This window comes from Belonocnema kinseyi, chromosome 5 (assembly GCF_010883055.1).
Source record: "Belonocnema kinseyi isolate 2016_QV_RU_SX_M_011 chromosome 5, B_treatae_v1, whole genome shotgun sequence".
Taxonomy (NCBI): domain Eukaryota; kingdom Metazoa; phylum Arthropoda; class Insecta; order Hymenoptera; family Cynipidae; genus Belonocnema; species Belonocnema kinseyi.
The window spans coordinates 60,025,908-60,043,289 of record NC_046661.1 but is presented as its reverse complement, the minus strand read 5'-3'; the positions used below and the strand labels follow the sequence as shown (position 1 = coordinate 60,043,289).

The window sequence follows — 17,382 nt, the reverse complement described above, 5'->3', positions numbered from 1 at the left end:
TTCCAAGGAGAGAAAATGGTGAGAGTATATGAGAGCTATCAAAAGCACTGCTCAGTGCCATCTATAGTCGTGCTTCGCGACTCCCCATGCTTCAAGACTCCCTACTTTCCCCTACTAAATTCGATAAAATGGACCATGTGTCATGTAACTTAAATTGAACTAGTGTCAATAAACCCGATTCCACTTTTAAAAAATGATAAAGGATACGCTATGTTTTATGCTTTTCAGTTTCTTTAAATAGTTCATTAACATTATCAGAGTCTACAATTCTGACATATGAAATTCTGAATTAAAAACCAAGAAAGAAAGTGAAAATTACTTTTGTTTCTGTTCTTTATGTCTTAGCTGTATACTTCTAGCCATTTTGTCCAACGATTTACTGTAGTCTAGTTCCAACTCTGCACGTCTTCTGAAGAAGTCCTGCAACTCAGCCACCAGTGCAACCTGCGCCTCCATCCTTAAGTCCAGACATTTTAATTGTTCATTTAATTGCAACCTTATATCTGTAACAAATATATTATATGATGAATTCAGTCAACATTGGTCTCAAAACAGTGATTGAACCTAGTTGTGCACAAAATTGTAATATTTCCACGATTTTTCTGGGTAACCAATCGGACGTCTCATTTATTTTACACAATTTAAAACTCTTTTGGGGAAACTACATGATAGGTAAAGAAAAACTGTAAAACATTACATAACGTACAATAAACCTTTCACGAATAGCTGTTTTTTTATTTCGAAAGAATGGTCTCGTAGTGAATATTAACTACTTTAGGGTAAGAGCACCAATTCTTGACACGACCCCCCCCCCCCCCCCCCCCCCCCCCCCCCCCCCCCCCCCCCCCTCCCCCGGCCACCAATTGCTGGCACCATTCTCTAATTTCTTAGATAATATATGTTTTTTAACGTTTGGTCTCATTTAATTACTTAATTCTATAATTTTTACATATAATGCATACATTTAGTATCTAGTGCAATCAAATATTTATTTTAAAATATATTCATATTTGTTGCATTTATTTCATGCACAAGGGGCGATTAACTCTGAAATCTCAGGCTGCCCTTCTTACTCTTTCGTACTCGTCTCCATTCCTCATTTCTCGCTACCTCATTGCTCTTTCTTATAAGGAGTCATCGGCAATCAGGAATCTGACTTCAAAATAAATGGCTTCTCGTTTATGCAGGATCTCTGTAAAAAAATCAGCGCTCGCGATAGGAATATTTGAACTACAGAATTATTTTTTTTAATTTTTCAATTTATTTAGAAAATAATGTGTTTCATGGTTTTTGACCATTACAAATAAGTGGAAAATATACAGTAATTAACATATCATTTGATAAATCCAAGCAGAGAGTGCCATGCAGAAACAGCGACGATTACAATTATAAAATGACAAATAAAACAATATTATAACGCATATAATGACATTTTTAGCCTTAAGATTCCATTATAAAAATGGAAGATCTAAAATCCGCATACGCAGGACAAGTAGCCAAGATATGAAACAAGACCTCTTTTTCCCCGAGATTGCATATTGGACAGTTTCTCGATGGCTCATACATAAATTTCAACTCAACAATCCAAATTTAACCTCTAATTGAACCCAGAAGCCTGCGCTGAGCAATTGTGCTTGTGACACAAAAAGGTAGACGAAAAGTAAGATAATATTGAATGCCTGGTACTAATGACAAGTGTGGAAACACCTGTAGACTACCAGAACCTAATACTCTACCATAATCTGAACACTTTAAAAGGACTGAAAAATTATGTAATATTGTCTCTCTATTCTTTTTTAAGACTGTTGCATCCAGTCCCGGCCATGAGTGAACAGAGTTACACACGCAGAAAAAACTCCCTTAATTTCAAAACACAATTAAACTTAGCAACAGCTTAGCTGTTAAGGAGTTTAATTTCTTTAAGCAGCGTACAGGATATCTTTGGTCCTCCATTTCCAACAGCATCTCCAGCCAACTTAGAGTTATCTTAAAAATATCATAAGCCAATTGTTGTCTATCAGTTTCGAGTCGCAAGGCATAATTTAAGAACCTCTTTCAGAACTTTGATTGAAGCTTTTCGATCATTTCGGTATATCTGAAACCCCAGACATTTGCTGAGTTCATTTTCTTGGTAGCCTCTTTAAGGAAAAGACCAAGATTTGAGAAAATAGAACCTAAGTAGAGATACTCCTCAACTACTTCAAGCTGAACCCTAGCGAAAAAGAAACTAAATTCTCGGGCGACCTCTATGAAATACTGCAATTTTCGATTTTGATTCATTTACTTGAAAAAAATGTACTCTACAATATTCCTCAATCAGGTTAATTTTAAATTTAAGATCAGCTTGAGAGTTGGCGAGGATCACTATATCGTCAGCATAAGCTAGCAATATTACATCAATTAGGTGATCGATCGAAATTCCGATCACCCCGTGGTTTCTTAGATATTCCTGTAAGTCTGATATTAACAAGGCAAAAAGAAGATGACTGAGAATCTCGCCCTGCAAAACCCCTAGAGTAACCTTAACTGACGTGGTAGGGCCGGATCGAGTCCTAATATTCACGGAAGCGTTATAATGTAAACTTTTGATGATTCTTAAGATTTTTGTACTCATTTCCGTCCTGAGAAATTTTTGCCAAAGAATGGAGTCATTAACTGAAGGAAACGCTTTTTTGAAATCAATGAAAAACGCAAAGACCTTACGCTTTCGAATAACAAGATGGATTTGAATTAATGCATTCAGAGTGAAAATTTGATCTATACAACTTCTTCCAGCCCTAAAGCCCGCCTGATTCTCCGGAAGGCAGTTTTCTACTTCAGCCCATCTAGTCAGCCTTGAGGACAGAATTCGGGGGAAAATTTTTGTAATCGAATTTATCAAAGCAATTTCCCTGTAGTTGTGAGGATCATTTCTATTACCTTTTTTAAAAAACATAAAGGTTTGGTTGTTAGACCAGTCAGAAGGAACTTTTTCTGATTCCCAAATTCTGTTGAGAAACCTGACCAGATAAGGGACCCAGTTTTTCTGCTAGATATTTATAAAATTCATTAGGGATGCCGTCCTCACCGGGTGCCTTTTTACTTTTACACGACAATAAGATTTTTTTTATTTCCTCTTCCGAGATGGTATAATCCAGTAAAGGATGTAAATTTATACACCACTTAACACTAACAAAGTTCAGTATACAATGAATCCGCAAAAGCCTGCCAACGTTCGAAACTTATTCCACTAACTCAAGAAACATGAAACTGCTAGCAAAGACAGTTAGCAAACTAGAACTAAGGAATGAGCATAAGGTGGAGGAGACAGGAAGTTTGGAAGAAGCGAGAGAGTATGAGGTGGTTATCCATGAGCCGAATGAAAGGTGGCACTCGAGACTAATTGTGGTTGAAAGAAGAATGGAAGGGGAAGAAAGGGCAAAGAGGAAAAAAGAATATAAGGGTGAAGTGTTTGAAAATGGACATAAGGAGACTAGAAGGGAAGAAAGAGGGGAAAGAATGTATGTTTTTAGTGATATTAAGGAGTGAGGAGAAACAATATGAATTTATGGAGAAGAACGAGTTGTTGAAGCAAGGAAATGAAAGAATCGAAGAAGATTTGACGTGGAGGGAAAGAAGAAGAAGTTTCTTAGTAGAGGTTGGTGGGACGATGAACGCAGGGAAAGTAAAGATAGCATGGCAGAGAGTGTAACAAATGGAGGAAATAGAAAAAGGAAAACTCAACAGCAGAAAGAGCGAGAACTAATGATGAAGGAGAAAAGGCAGAAGGAGAAAGAAACATAGATGGAAGAGGTAGAGAAAGCGGTAAAAGTAGGGAGGGAATGGGAAAAGATATACAACAGGAAAAGAAGAGAAAGGAAGGTCATAAATAAAGGAATAGGAATAAAAGAGTGTACGGGGCACTTCGAGGGGCTATTAGGAGGTGTAGAATATAGGGTAAACGGAGAAGAAAAATAAGTGGTAGCGGGAGACGAGGAGAACGAACACGAGATTATTAGGGAAGAGGTGAAGGAGACGATTGAAAGGTTGAAGATGAACAAGGCAACAGGGGCAAAAGGCTTGAAAAATGAAACACAGCAATATGGAGAATTAGGAGTGAAAGAAGAGATGTAAAGGATTTATAAAAAGGTATGGAAAGTCGCTAGGGTATAAAATGTATAGGCAATTGATTACAAGGAGGTACGGGCTCCACCATTTAGTCAATAGGACCAGAGGTCGCGAGAAAGCGGAACTACTCACACAGTTTGTACATTTTAAGGAAGCATTTGAATCATTTAACAGTAGGGTGTTATGGGCAGTCATGGAAAAGAGAGAAGTATACGAAGGTTCAATAGATGAGATAAAATAAATATTTATGGATACTAAGATCAGGGTGAAGATAAGAGACAAGAACGGAGAGAATTTTTGGGCAGAAAGGCGGCTCAGGCAGCCTACTTCTACTTAGTGTTCTTATGGTTGATTAAGAGAAGAAGTAGTTTTTTTTTGGTGTACCCGATAATTTGATAAGTAATTAATTGAAGTTGAAAGTGGTATTCAATCATAATTAGGAAGCAAAATGTTCTTCAAATGAGCACCATAAAATTGTAAATACAGACAAAGTGGTAACATTCGAGATCGCATTCACAGCTAGTTTCTAATCAAGTTTGATAGATAGTTATTATTCAATCAATTTTTTTTTAACTATGGCAGTATTTTTAGGGTGAAACTTAGTTCCGAAAGTTGTATAGATTTGAGGTTAGAAAATGCCAGCCTCGTTTTTCTTCGTGAGCCTTTTGGGACACATAAATAATTTTAAAGGCATTTTGACGCCCAGGCACAAAACACCAGTGATAAGTAGGGCGAGGGGGGGGGGGCAGCATGGCCCAGTTAACAGTTAATAATTTTTTTTTAATTAATAAGATGTGAAATTGATCCATTTTTTCTCTCATTTCGAGTTCTAAATTATTGCATATCATATTTCTATAATTATTCATTACATGAACAAAACAATGATTTAGTAAGATCATTATTTCTAACAAGCTGTTTTTCGTCGGATTTGCCCCTCACCGGAGGGCAAAGCCGCTTGCAGCTTTTTATGGAAATCAAAACATTTAAAGATATGAAAATATGATGGTTTGCTTCTGTGGTATTTTATGTACTTGAAAAATCACCTTTAAAGATATCTAGCAAGAAGAATAAGTAGCGTACCCCCTCACGGCGCCTTTGGATCATTTTAAGCATTTTTGCTTAAATAACCATACCTCTAAAATGAATTTCTATAAAAATGTTTTGCCGGGGCTTTTCGGGGTCAAGGTATCCATTTTTGGCATTTATTTTTATTTTTGAATGGCGCCAGAGGGCACTTTCGTACATTTTTTTGGATTTTATCGCCTTTCTGAGGGAAAATTGACGAAATTGTTGCGAAAATCGACGAATATTTGATTTTCTCATAATCCAATCACAAATTTTAAATATCTCAAAATGATCAGCGTTGAAAATTTCGGAGGAGGAGGGGTACCCATGCACGACCTATATCGATTGTATTCAATTTAAGACTAAAAATTCGATTTTTTCTTTGTTTACTCACTTAATGAACAAAGCCGATTTTTTCCTTATTTTACTTTATTTTTTTTCTTTAAAGATTCAACTTAAAAAATAAAAACATGAAAATTTAATTTAAAAAATTTAATTCAATTCAGTAATAGCAGAAAGGGAAAGACGAGTTTTAAAAAAAATCGAGAACGAGTTATTTTTTCAAGTCTTTCTTGCTTTCAAGTCTAGGGAATTTTTCGCAGCTTTCTAATGTCGCCGACATAGCTCCTTCTCGATTCTGTTCTAAAATTCGTTTGCACACGCTAGCCAATAATTGAACGTGTCTTTCTGCGGAACGGAGACACGCTCAATTGTTGGCTAACGTGTCCAAACGCGTTTTAGAACAGGATCCAGAAGGAGTTATGTCGACGAGACTAGAAAGCCCTAAAAAATTCCCTAGACTTGAAAGCAAGAAAGACTTTCCAAAATAACTCGTTCTCGATTTTTTTCCAAAAGTCGTCTTTCCGTTTCTGCCATTACTGAAGTCAATTGAACTTTGTTCATTTAAACTTCATAAGTTTTTATCTCTTAAGTTAAATTTGTGATTCCATTATGAGAAAGTCAAATATTCGTAGATTTTCGGAACAATTTCGTCAATTTTCCACACAAAAAGGCGCTAAAATTCAAAAAAATGTACAGAAGCACCCTCTCGTCGCACTCAAAAATAAAAATAAATGCCAAAAACTTTTTGAAAAAAAACCTACTTTGAAAAATAAGGAGGCTCAAAATTCATTTTAGAGGTCTGGTTCTTTGAGCAAAATTTCTTAAAATAATCCGAAGAATACCGTGAGGGGGTACGCTACATCAACTTTTTCGGCCCCATACAAATTGACTATATTGTATAATATACACACACACACACACACACGCACAGGGTGTCTAAAAAGTCCCGGGGCGGTTGGATATATTCTCAGGTAAAATATTTTTTAAAAAAGTGAAGATCATTCATGAAGTAAATTTCAACGAGGAATTCAATGGTGACCTTCATTTTGACCTTGAAGTTGACCTTCATGGTTTTTTGAAGGTCAACTTTGTTTTTTTTTTAATGGAAACCCCCTTTTTTACATCTGCAATCGATAGAACAGAAAATGCTACGTTCAGGTACGTACCCAAGTCATAGGTCAATTGTGACGTTCAAGGTCAGTTAGAGGTTATTTGAAATTAAAAAAATTTTCCAAGAGGTCAGTGTAATTCCTGAAGTAAATTTCAACGAGAAATTCATTGGTGAGCTCTGTATTGATCTTGGTTACAGCGTTTTGAATACTGTAAAATCATAAGGAAATTTTTAATTAAAAGTTCCAGGTGTTCTGGTGAGAGTTCTGTTCCTCGTCAATACCTAAGGCGATACTATAAGGTCTATACCGTTTTTCCATACGAATATTACGAATCGAAACTAAATTTACGTATTACGAGTACATGCTTACTATCTTTCGCTAAAAGATTATTATGGCGCAAGCTAAACTTTTGGAACGAGAGAGGGTATCTATATTAATGATGTGTGGTTGGGGAGATCAAGTTCGATCTTATGATATAGTTCGTTTTTCTTTTTAATCGCACTTTTCGTAATAGAGAAGGGTTGAATCCTGTCTCAAAATCAACAATTGAAAGAACTGTAAGGCGCTTTATGAATCATGGACCTATCAAGGACTTTCAGAGAACTGGTCGGTCAAAATCTGTAGGATCTGAGGAGCTGCAGATGAACATAGCCCAAGCATTTGTTGAAAACCTACACCTTAGTTTACGTCGAGCTAGTGATGAAGAACGTGAAGTTACTCCTGAGACAGTGCAAAATATTTTAAAAAGCATTAATTTCCATCCTTACAAAGTTCAACTGGTACAAAAGCTCAATGAAGACGATCCTGATCGTCGGGTTGAATTTTGTGAAATTATGATGGACAGAATTGATAGAGATCCTCTTTTCTTGTACAATACAGTATTTTCAGATGAATCTACTTTCACTTTTAAAGGTGAAGTTAACAGGCAAAATTGTAGATATTGGTCCGACACAAATCCTGATTAAATGTTGGAGAGTCACACACAATATCCACAAAAGATTAATGTTTGGGCCGGTATCTTGAATACTACATTGATAGGCCCTTTCTTCATCGATGATAATCTCAATGCCCGTGCATATAAAGAGCTTCTCAGAAACCAAATTGTATGAAAAATAAGGGAGATTACAGGCGATAATTTTCAAAATATTTGGTTCCAGCAGAACGGAGCAGCGCCTCATTACGGTAGGGAGGTTCGAGCATATTTGGATACTCAGTCCTTCAAAGGTAGACTGGAAGAAGGGGTGAAATCGAGTGGCCTGCTAGATCTCCTGATCTGACACCTCTCGACTATTTTCTTTGGGGTTATTTAAAGAGCAAAGTATACTCAACGCAACCGCAAAGCTTAGATGAATTGCATAATCGGATTCTGAAACAGGCTACTTTGATTGATAGGGAGATGATTCGTAATGCTGTAACTCATTTTTACAATGGCATAGCTTTTTGTCAAGAAACTCAAGGTATTCAGTTCGAACATCTTTACTGTAGCGTGAGAGGCAAGGGGACTCACGCTAATCAAGCACCCCAAAGGGAACAGAATTTACTACGTCCACGTCGTTGTTCCTGGGTAATGCTAAACGTAAACTGCTTGGAAAAAACCTTGAAAAAACCTTTAAGATGATCACCAAGATCAATACAGAGCTCACCAATGAATCTCTCATTGAAATTTATTTCAGGAATTGCACTGACCTCTTGGAAAACTTTGTTGATTTCAAATAACCTCTAACTGACCTTGAACGTTACAATTGAACTATGACTTGGGTACGTACCTGAACGTAGAATTTTCCGCTCTATCGATTGAAGATGTAAAAAAAGGGGTTTACCATATAAAAAAACAAAGTTGAGCTTCAAAAAGCCATGAAGGTCAACTTCAAGGTAAAAAAAGGTCACCACTGAATTCCTCATTAAAATTTACTTCAGGAATGATTTTCACTTTTTTGAAAAATATTTTACCTGAGGATATATTCAACCGTGGACTAAGTCAAGTGACTGATGAGATTAAAATGTCATAAGTTAATTCAACTAATTTAATACGATCCTTGAAATCTCCTGCGATGATGTTGTAAGTATACAATTATGAGCAGCCAAGAGCGTTGGAGGTGACAACAGTCACCTCTGGATGCTTTCGTAGAACTACCATCAGCCACTCCACGCGTTTTTAGTCGCTCACTTCCTGATGGTCAAGAAAGTTTCTTACAATGCGACAGGTGTTTAATAAAACCGGCTTCTGAGTTTCTGCCAATACCCTACTAACTCCTAAACGTTCAAGATGTTCAGTGCATCTTGCGTGCAAATTTCCTGTAGCCGAAATCACAATGGGATGGACAGATGCATGATTCACATTTCTCCATATGGTCTTTACTTCATGCCTTTAATCGCTATACATTTAGATCTTGGTTCTATAGGTTGACTGCAAATTTCGGTTAAGCGGACAAGCAATGTCGAAGATGTAGTCTCTTCCACCTTTTTTTTCTCGCATCACGATGTTGGATCGAATAGCCGAGATTTAATGATCCATTTGGATAGTAACATCCCAATATCAGATGTAATCTTTGCTTTCTAAAATGCACATTGGAATGTATCTATAGAAAGGCATCCATTCTTTTAGAGTTCTAGGTTTAGGGCAAGTCGTTGATGTATAATGCCCGCTACATCATTAGGTGTGTGCGTATATTCTCGCCATTACGCGACAGCCATCAATAATGTGCTCAATGGATTCGTTGGTATCTCCACATAATAGACACCGGTCAACCACGTCTTGATGTAACACGTGTTTTCGATCATTCATGATACTGACCTTGTCCTGTATCGCAATGACGAATCCTTCCGTCTATGGATACCGAACACCTTTTCTTAGCCAAATATTGGATACCTCACTATCCACTTGGTTTTGATCTAACATGTTGGGGTGCTCGCCATGGATGGCTTTCTTCCTCCATTGTATTTCTAATTCCTCTATAGTTTCTGCCCTAATATTCAAGGCCGCATCTGGGGACAAATTTAAGGGCGTGTAGTGAAGATCTACTTGACATATTGTACTGTAAAGCGCAACACTTCGTTTGCTGTTAAAATAGTCTCGCAACTGTATAACTTGTGACTCACACAGTTTTTTCACATCTACAACGCCCCTACCCCCTAAATGTCGTGCTAGAACTACCCTTTCAGTAGCTGAATTTCTGTGGTGCATTCGGTGTTTTGTCATTTCTACTTTTCAAGGTCGGTGTTAGACCATTTAAGAATACCCAGATATTTATATGATTCGACTGCAGCCACTGCCTCGATGTCATTTTCGAACTCGTTGTCCAACTCTGCGGACCCTAATTCCACTGTGATTAAATGCACTGTTCTAAATTTATCTAGTCCGAACTCCATGTGGATATCATTGGAAAACTGCTTTGTGACATAGATCACTTGCTGCAGTTTCTGGGCTGAACTAGCGTACAGCTTTAGGTCATCCATGGAAAGAAGATGGGTCACTTGATGACCATCCTCATTATCATGAATTCTAAACTTATGAGACATGCTGTTTAGTGTTTTTCTCAATGGATTCAACGCTAAACAAAACCACAGTGCCCTGAAGGAGTCTCCTTGAAATATGCCCGTCTTAAAGCGTGTTGATCTAGTTATCCTTGGTTGTCCATGATCAAATTACTTGATTATTGTACCCCAGAGCCTTATCGCATGGCTGAAAAAGTCAATAATGCGTGGGCAAATTTTGTAAAGTTGTAAGACTTCAAGTAAATAGTCATGCGGCACGGAAGGAAACACTTGCTTGTAGTCAATGTAAGCCATGTGTAAGTTCCTTTGATGCTTACGAGCTTGAGTCATGGCAACAGCGCCTATAGTGACTAGATCTTTACAGCCTCGCGAGTTTTTACAACATCCTTTTTGTTCTTCTGTAAAAATGTCATTTTCGTCGTAATGAGAATATACCTTATCTGCAATGATAGCTGTAAGACATTTATAAATTGTTGGAACACAGGCTATCGGTCGAAAGTCAGATGGATTTTGAGCGTCTGGTTTTTTTGGTAACATATACGTAGTACCCTGGCATCAGATCTGAGTGTTCAATGATCTCCTAAAACCACCTTGCCAACGCAAGATGCACACTCGTCAGATACTTGTACCAGAAGTTGTGCACCATGTCCGGCCCTGGAGCTTTCCAATTACTTGCCCTTTTCAAGACCGCTGAAACATCTAAAGCTGTGATGTTTGTCAGTTGCATTTCAGGGCTTTTTCTTGCCTTTGCTTGCTCCAGTTTGAACCACGCAGTGTCCAAATTGCATCTGTTCATTTTTCCCCCAAACACCCGACCAGTAGTTAGTCATATCTTCCAATTGAGGGACTGAAGCCTTTCCGGTTATTTGGCTTTACTCTCAGTTCACTATAGAACCTTCTTTCATCTGTCTGAAAGTTTTGATTTTGTTTCCTTCGTGCACTACTTTGCTTATACCGACGCAGTCTGGCAATAAGAACATCAAGTCTCTGTCTTTGAGAGTATAAAATTTCATCCAATATTTCTGGTGTAAATGTCTGGATGTGCCGACGGTGGATGATTTTAGTAACATGGTTTATTAGCTTTCTGATTCTATTTCCTTTTTTGCATTGAGTTAATCGACCCAATTTGCATCTTACTTTGCTGACATCGATATCCAATCTGATCTTCCATGGTGGATCTCGATTTTTTGCTAGGACAAAAGCTGCATTTGCAGGCCTAGTTTTCCGGCCCAATGATCTAACGGTTGCCGCAGCTGCACAGTATACAAGAGTTTTCACCTCTAACGCAGTTTGTGCTACGTACAAATACGTAGGTAAAACCTTGCTGTCGGGATGTGCTATTAGTGCACGCAGATCATTTGTGATGCTCATTTTGGACAGAGAATGCCTTAGTGTTGGTTCTAATGGATGCGGTACATGATGTTCATTATCCCTAGCACCTATGCCTTCAGCATCAATCAAGTCTTCGTCGTCCACATCTTCGAAGGCGAGTTCATCAATAGGAAGCTGCTGTTCCACGTCCATTTTGATAGCAGCTATTTCAACAGCCGAAAGCAGTCTGTTTACAGATATTGAACGTTTTTGATCTGCCAGATTCTGCTTATTTATTTTTGTGGCTAGCTCTGGGTATTTAAGCCAGAAGAGTCTATGGTGTTCTCTCCTCGCACTTTGCCCACATTTCTCTGCCAGAAAATAAAGGCGCATAACATCTCTGTTTATATGGTATGTCCATTGCCGTCGCTTTTTTGGTTGCTCAACCTCTGCTTCTGCCTTTGGTTGTATAACGTCATCCACCTTTGGAGGACGTGGTGGTGTTGGATCATCAATAGGTTGAGGAAGAATATCAATTGCTCCTGCTTGCCCGTTTGACGCGGCTTCCTCTAACTGATGTTCATTGCCGTCGTTTTACCACTCCAAATCAATCTGTTGTTTAATCTCCATTGCTCGGTCTTCTGTAACATGTAGATTAGTCCTGATGTCCTTCAGCTTAGCGTAGGATCTCTTAGTGTGACTTTTTGTATATTAGTATACTTTGCAGCCAATTTTGTTCTTAAATTGTATCCTTTTTCCATTTTCGTTTGAAACTTCGCACTTTCATCATAAAGGCGCACCAATTCCTCTTTCATTGTTTTATCCCGATTGATGCTCTCCCACGGTATTTCTGTCGAGGTAGTTGGCTGCGAATAGCTAACGCTAGCCAAAGCATCCTCATCAGGCACAGTGGATGTTCCATTGCTTACCACTTGTCGCAGATGTTCTTGCTGGCCAGCTGTTTGATTAGTGAGATCTGCCTGGCCATCTCCCAGCTCACCATCGCCACCGTCCCGAGGATCGTCGGGGTGCCGATCCTCGGGAAGCGACAAGCGTTTAAAAATCTTTAATATATTCTCCATTTTTCATGTATGGGTTTTGGTACTCTACTTAGTCTCTCTCCTCTTCGTTGTCAGCCTATTTGGCATGGGAAACACTGACAGTAGCAATGCTATCGCTGACATAGCCATCAAAGTCATGAGAGCAGAGCGTGACTCACTCAGTGGGGAAAGGAGTAATGTGAGGAAGGATTAGAAAATATTTAGATTGGTCCAGAATTCTCGTTTTATTGATTTAAATAACACGTTCGTTCCGCAACACAGCTCCGGCCCAGGTTGCTGATCCTTCTCATTAGCAATCACCCCAAGTGAAGATCCTCACAAAGTCGTTATGTAAGGTTCCCCACTTGGGTCCATTAGTGCCCAAGGTCTTTTGTTTCAGGCGTCATTCACTCTAGTAACACTCTCTGTATTAACTATTTGCCGCCATACTTTTCTGTCCTGCCATACTTCTCTAGCTTCTTTTACGTCCATGCTTTTTTTCATGCAGGCTCTCGTGTTTCGGTAGCTTCTTATGTCTCTTCTAACTAGGGTCTCATTCATACATTCCAACCATTCTCTCCGCGGTCTGCCTCTGGGCACTGTGCCATTTACTTTGTCTTGATACACTTCTTTCGTTAGTCGTTTATTTCGCATTCTCTCAACATGCCCGAACCTTCTTAAACGATTTCTTTCCCATGTATCTATGAGCGTCTCTTCTGTACCACATTCTATTTTCCATTTTAAGCAAAAAAAAGTGAATTAAAAACATCACAGTTTGAAAATAATCACAATAAATACACAGAAGGTGTTGCTGCAAAAAAATTTAAGGAATCTGCAGTGAAAAAAACGAATAATATCCGAATATAACGAATAATAAATAATAAAAACGAATAATGTATTGCCATTATGGCCATTCTTAAATTTAAATGATTTAGATGATTCTATTACTATCGCAACTGATCTTAAGCTGGCTAATATACTAGTAGGCATTGTACTTGGCGTACTTGGCGTTCTTTGTAGAAAGATCTGTTAAACGAATGTGGAGAATATAGAACTCTTGGTGATTGTATAAGCAACAGTTCTGCTTTCGAAAAAAGTGGAAGTAAAAAGAAAGATGCTAAAGATTACAAAAACAGTATTCATCCACCGTATTTCACAGGAGATGATGACACATTGGTACCAGTGATCCCAGATTTGAAACGACGTTCATTCCAATACTATCACAGGTCTTGTCCATGTGAAATATAGTAGGAGACGATGTACATGACTGGGTTGCGCGCGAAACCCATTTCTCCTCTTCTGAATTTGAAAACTCGAAGGTGCACGATTGCCGGTCGGAACACTTCGGCGGTTCTATTTATATCTCTATCTGCTAACTGCTTTGAAATAAAATCAAGAGATTAGGATTTTAATATTTTCAGATTTCGATGCTGGCGATTCTCATGATTTCAATACTTCGAGCGCCTCTTTATATGCGTATATTTTGAGGTTACGTTATTGATAATGATTACAATGGTAATATTATAATTATGTTACATTATAATAGTCTTATTTATATCTTGATCCGCATTTGAAAGAAATTAAAGAAATTGGCTATTTTCGAATTCATCTCGTTTGGATAAAAACTCCATTCTTTGAATTATTTGATAGAAAATTAATTTATTTGTTTTCGATTATGATTTTTTTTAATTGAAAAAATTTTTGAATAAAATTTTTTTAATTGAATTTAAGGTATTAAAAATGGAAAAATAATTGATTTTACAAGATGATTCTGAATCCGTTGAAAATTAAAGAATTAATAGATATTAGTTTTTAAAATTATTTTCAATTATGATTTCAAATATTATTTCAGTCTAAAAAAAATTTATTTTTAACCCATTTAATTTGAAATTTTTTGATTAAAAAAAAAAATTCGTTAATATTAGCAACATTTGACCGTTTATTTAAAACAATCCATTATAAACAACTATTAAAAACTATGAAAATTTGAACTGAATGGTTCAAATTAGAAAGCCTTGAATTGTTAAAATTGTAATGAGGTATATTTTAACTTTGAACGCTACAATTTTAATTTAAAAAGATTCAAAATTAATTTAAAACTTGAAATTATTTCAAATAATTTGAAAGACGATGTAGATTTCTGCAGTTAAAAAAAAAGCTTTTTGAGAATTGTAAAATATTTAAAAAGAATAACAAAAATAGTTGTGATTGCTGAGAAAATTTAAAATAATTTTTTATTTAAAAAATTAATTATAAGCGAGTATTTGAAAAGATTTTAAAAATAAAAAAAAAGAATCATGACAATTTTAAGGCAATTTTTTTATTTTGCAATTTTCTAATGTTAGGAAAAAAATCTAATTAACAAAATATATCAATTTTCAACCGAAAAGTTTACTTTTTAACAAAATAAATTCATTTTATATCAAATAATTGGTGTTTTAACTAATAGAATGTACAGGATAAAGTATCAACCAAAAATGGAATAGTTCAATTTCCACACAAAAGCAATTAGTTTTTAATCTAACCCAGAATAGTTGCATTTTCAGATAAAGAAAAATAATGTTTATCAGAAAAAATGCATTTTCAACAAAGTTGTAAAACTATAAATCAATAAGATGAATTTTTGAACAAGGAAATTAATGATCTACAAAAAAGACAAATTTTAAACAAAATACATGAATTTTCAACGAAATTATTTAATCTTGAAGTCAAAAAGAAAAATTATCTACAAAAAGTTGAATTTTTTAAGCGAAAAATATGAGTTTTCAATCAAAGAGTTAAACTTTCAACCAAATGATTAAATTTTCAACCATAATTATAAAACGCTGTTAAAAAAAGCGTATTTTTGTTCCAAAGTAGTTCAACTCTTAGTGAAATAATCGATTTTTAAACCCAGGAAGATTTACAGTTGATATTTCAACCAAAAAATTGCATTTTTGACTAAAAATGATACATTTTCAACCAAAAACATTATATTTCTACCAAAAAAAGGTCAATTTCCAACAAAATAAACGAACTTTCAACGAAATTATTTAATTTTAAAGTCAAAAAGAGTATTATCTACAAAAAAGCTGAATTTTTAACCCAAAAATATGATTTTCCAACCAAAATTTTAGTTTTCGACCAAATAGTTTAACTTTCTATCAAATTGTTGACTTTTAACGCCTAAAATATGCACTTTTTACAAAACAGTACAATTTTTAACAAAAAAGTTAATTTGAAGGCAAATTGTTAAATTTTCATCTATACTTATGAATCCTTAATAAGAAAAAATTAATTTTGTTACTAAGTAGTTCAACTTTAAGCGAATAATCGAATTTTCCACCCAAAAATTATGATTTTAATTTTTAACAATATAGTTGCATTTACAACAAAACGACTTTGCAGCCAAAAAATATTTACAATTGACATTTCAACCAAAAATTTTAATTTTTAACCAAAAAGTATAAATTTTCCATAAAAAAATTTAATTTCTACAAAGAAAGACGATTTTTTAACAAAATACATGATTTTTTTAAGCAAAAATGGTATAGATTAATTGTCAGTTTCAAACATGTATTTTTATAACACATAAAACATATTTTCATGAATGTAGTTATTAAATAAAAAAATTAATAAATTTTTACAAAGTAGTTGAACTTTTGATAGAAAAGAGGACTTTTTTTACAAAATGGTTACATTTTCAACAAAATAATTAAGTTTTCAACCAAATAATTGAGTTTTTGAATGAAAAATGAATTTTCAACAAAGTTGTTGAATTTTCAAGGGAAAATGTGAATTTTCGAACAAGAAGATTAATGTTTTTCATTAAAAAAAAAATTTTTTTCAACTTAACCAATATATACAATTAATTTTTACTCAATCATATAATAGCTACATTTTCAGATAAAGATGCACTTAAACCTTGGAGTAGTGGATTTTATGTATAAAAATAGGTTTTTTATAGTGTGAAGCCGATTGTGTAAGATGGGCTAAAGAAGCAATGTCGACAGTCCTGAATGTTTCAATGGAAGTCCTGCATTTGCCAGCAATTCTTGTAAAATACTATTAAATAAAATAGACATTTAACGTAGTTTTTATCGTATCAAATGGCTTAAATATATAAAGTGTTTTCAAGACTTTCGAGCTGCTGTAGATTCTTGTTTTTCTCAAGATTTAAAAGCAAACTTTGAAAAAAATATTTCTGCATTTCAAGAAAGCTACTGCACTTGCAGATATCTTTACACCAAAAGTTCATGCAGTGTTTTTTCATGTATTACATTTTTGTCGCAGAACAGGCAAAGGCCTGGGATTTTTTAGTGTGCAGTGCATAGAATCTATCCATGCCGATTTCAAAACAACTTGGGATAAATATAAAGTAGCTTATACAAATTCTAAGTATCCTGAGAATTTATTAAAAGCAGTTCGGCAATAAAACTCTCGTCACGTTTGAAATTAAATAATAGACATAGAAAAATTAACTACATTTGTTTATATAAATTTTTTATTAATAATCAACATTATGTGCGTTTTAATATAATCATATGGTTATGAAACGATACTAGTATAGTTGCTAAACACGTCTAAGTATTCCGTCTGCCCCATATAGCATTTCTCCATTACTATTCCTCATGTTGATCAATTCTCTACTTTTATTTTCCGTCATTTTTTTATAAAGCAGTTTCTTGCTTCCTTCAAAGTCGTTTTGTATTTTCTTCTCTGCCTCTGCTCTAATTTTATCTTTCAGCAGACATTCTTCCTATAATCGCGGTACCACACACTTCGATCGCACATCTAACAATGATATCCCGCAACTTTGTCCATGCGCCCTCTATTCGCACTTTAAATTTGCAATGAGACACCTGGTGGCCGTCAGCGAAGCTATTTTAATGGCGGATGATACCGTACACATATCAATGGTGTTGCATGTA

General features: G+C 35.5%; 1 protein-coding gene across 2 annotated transcripts in view; it reads right to left on the bottom strand.

Annotated features, from left to right (window-relative positions):
- Window positions 1-17,382, bottom strand: part of LOC117173527 (SLIT-ROBO Rho GTPase-activating protein 1-like) — a 348,789-nt gene that overhangs the window by 268,092 nt on the left and 63,315 nt on the right. For both annotated transcript variants that reach the window (XM_033362166.1, XM_033362165.1), the window contains one exon: window positions 320-503. In XM_033362166.1, coding sequence (XP_033218057.1) covers window positions 320-503 — 184 coding nt within the window. The remainder of the gene's footprint in view (window positions 1-319; window positions 504-17,382) is intronic.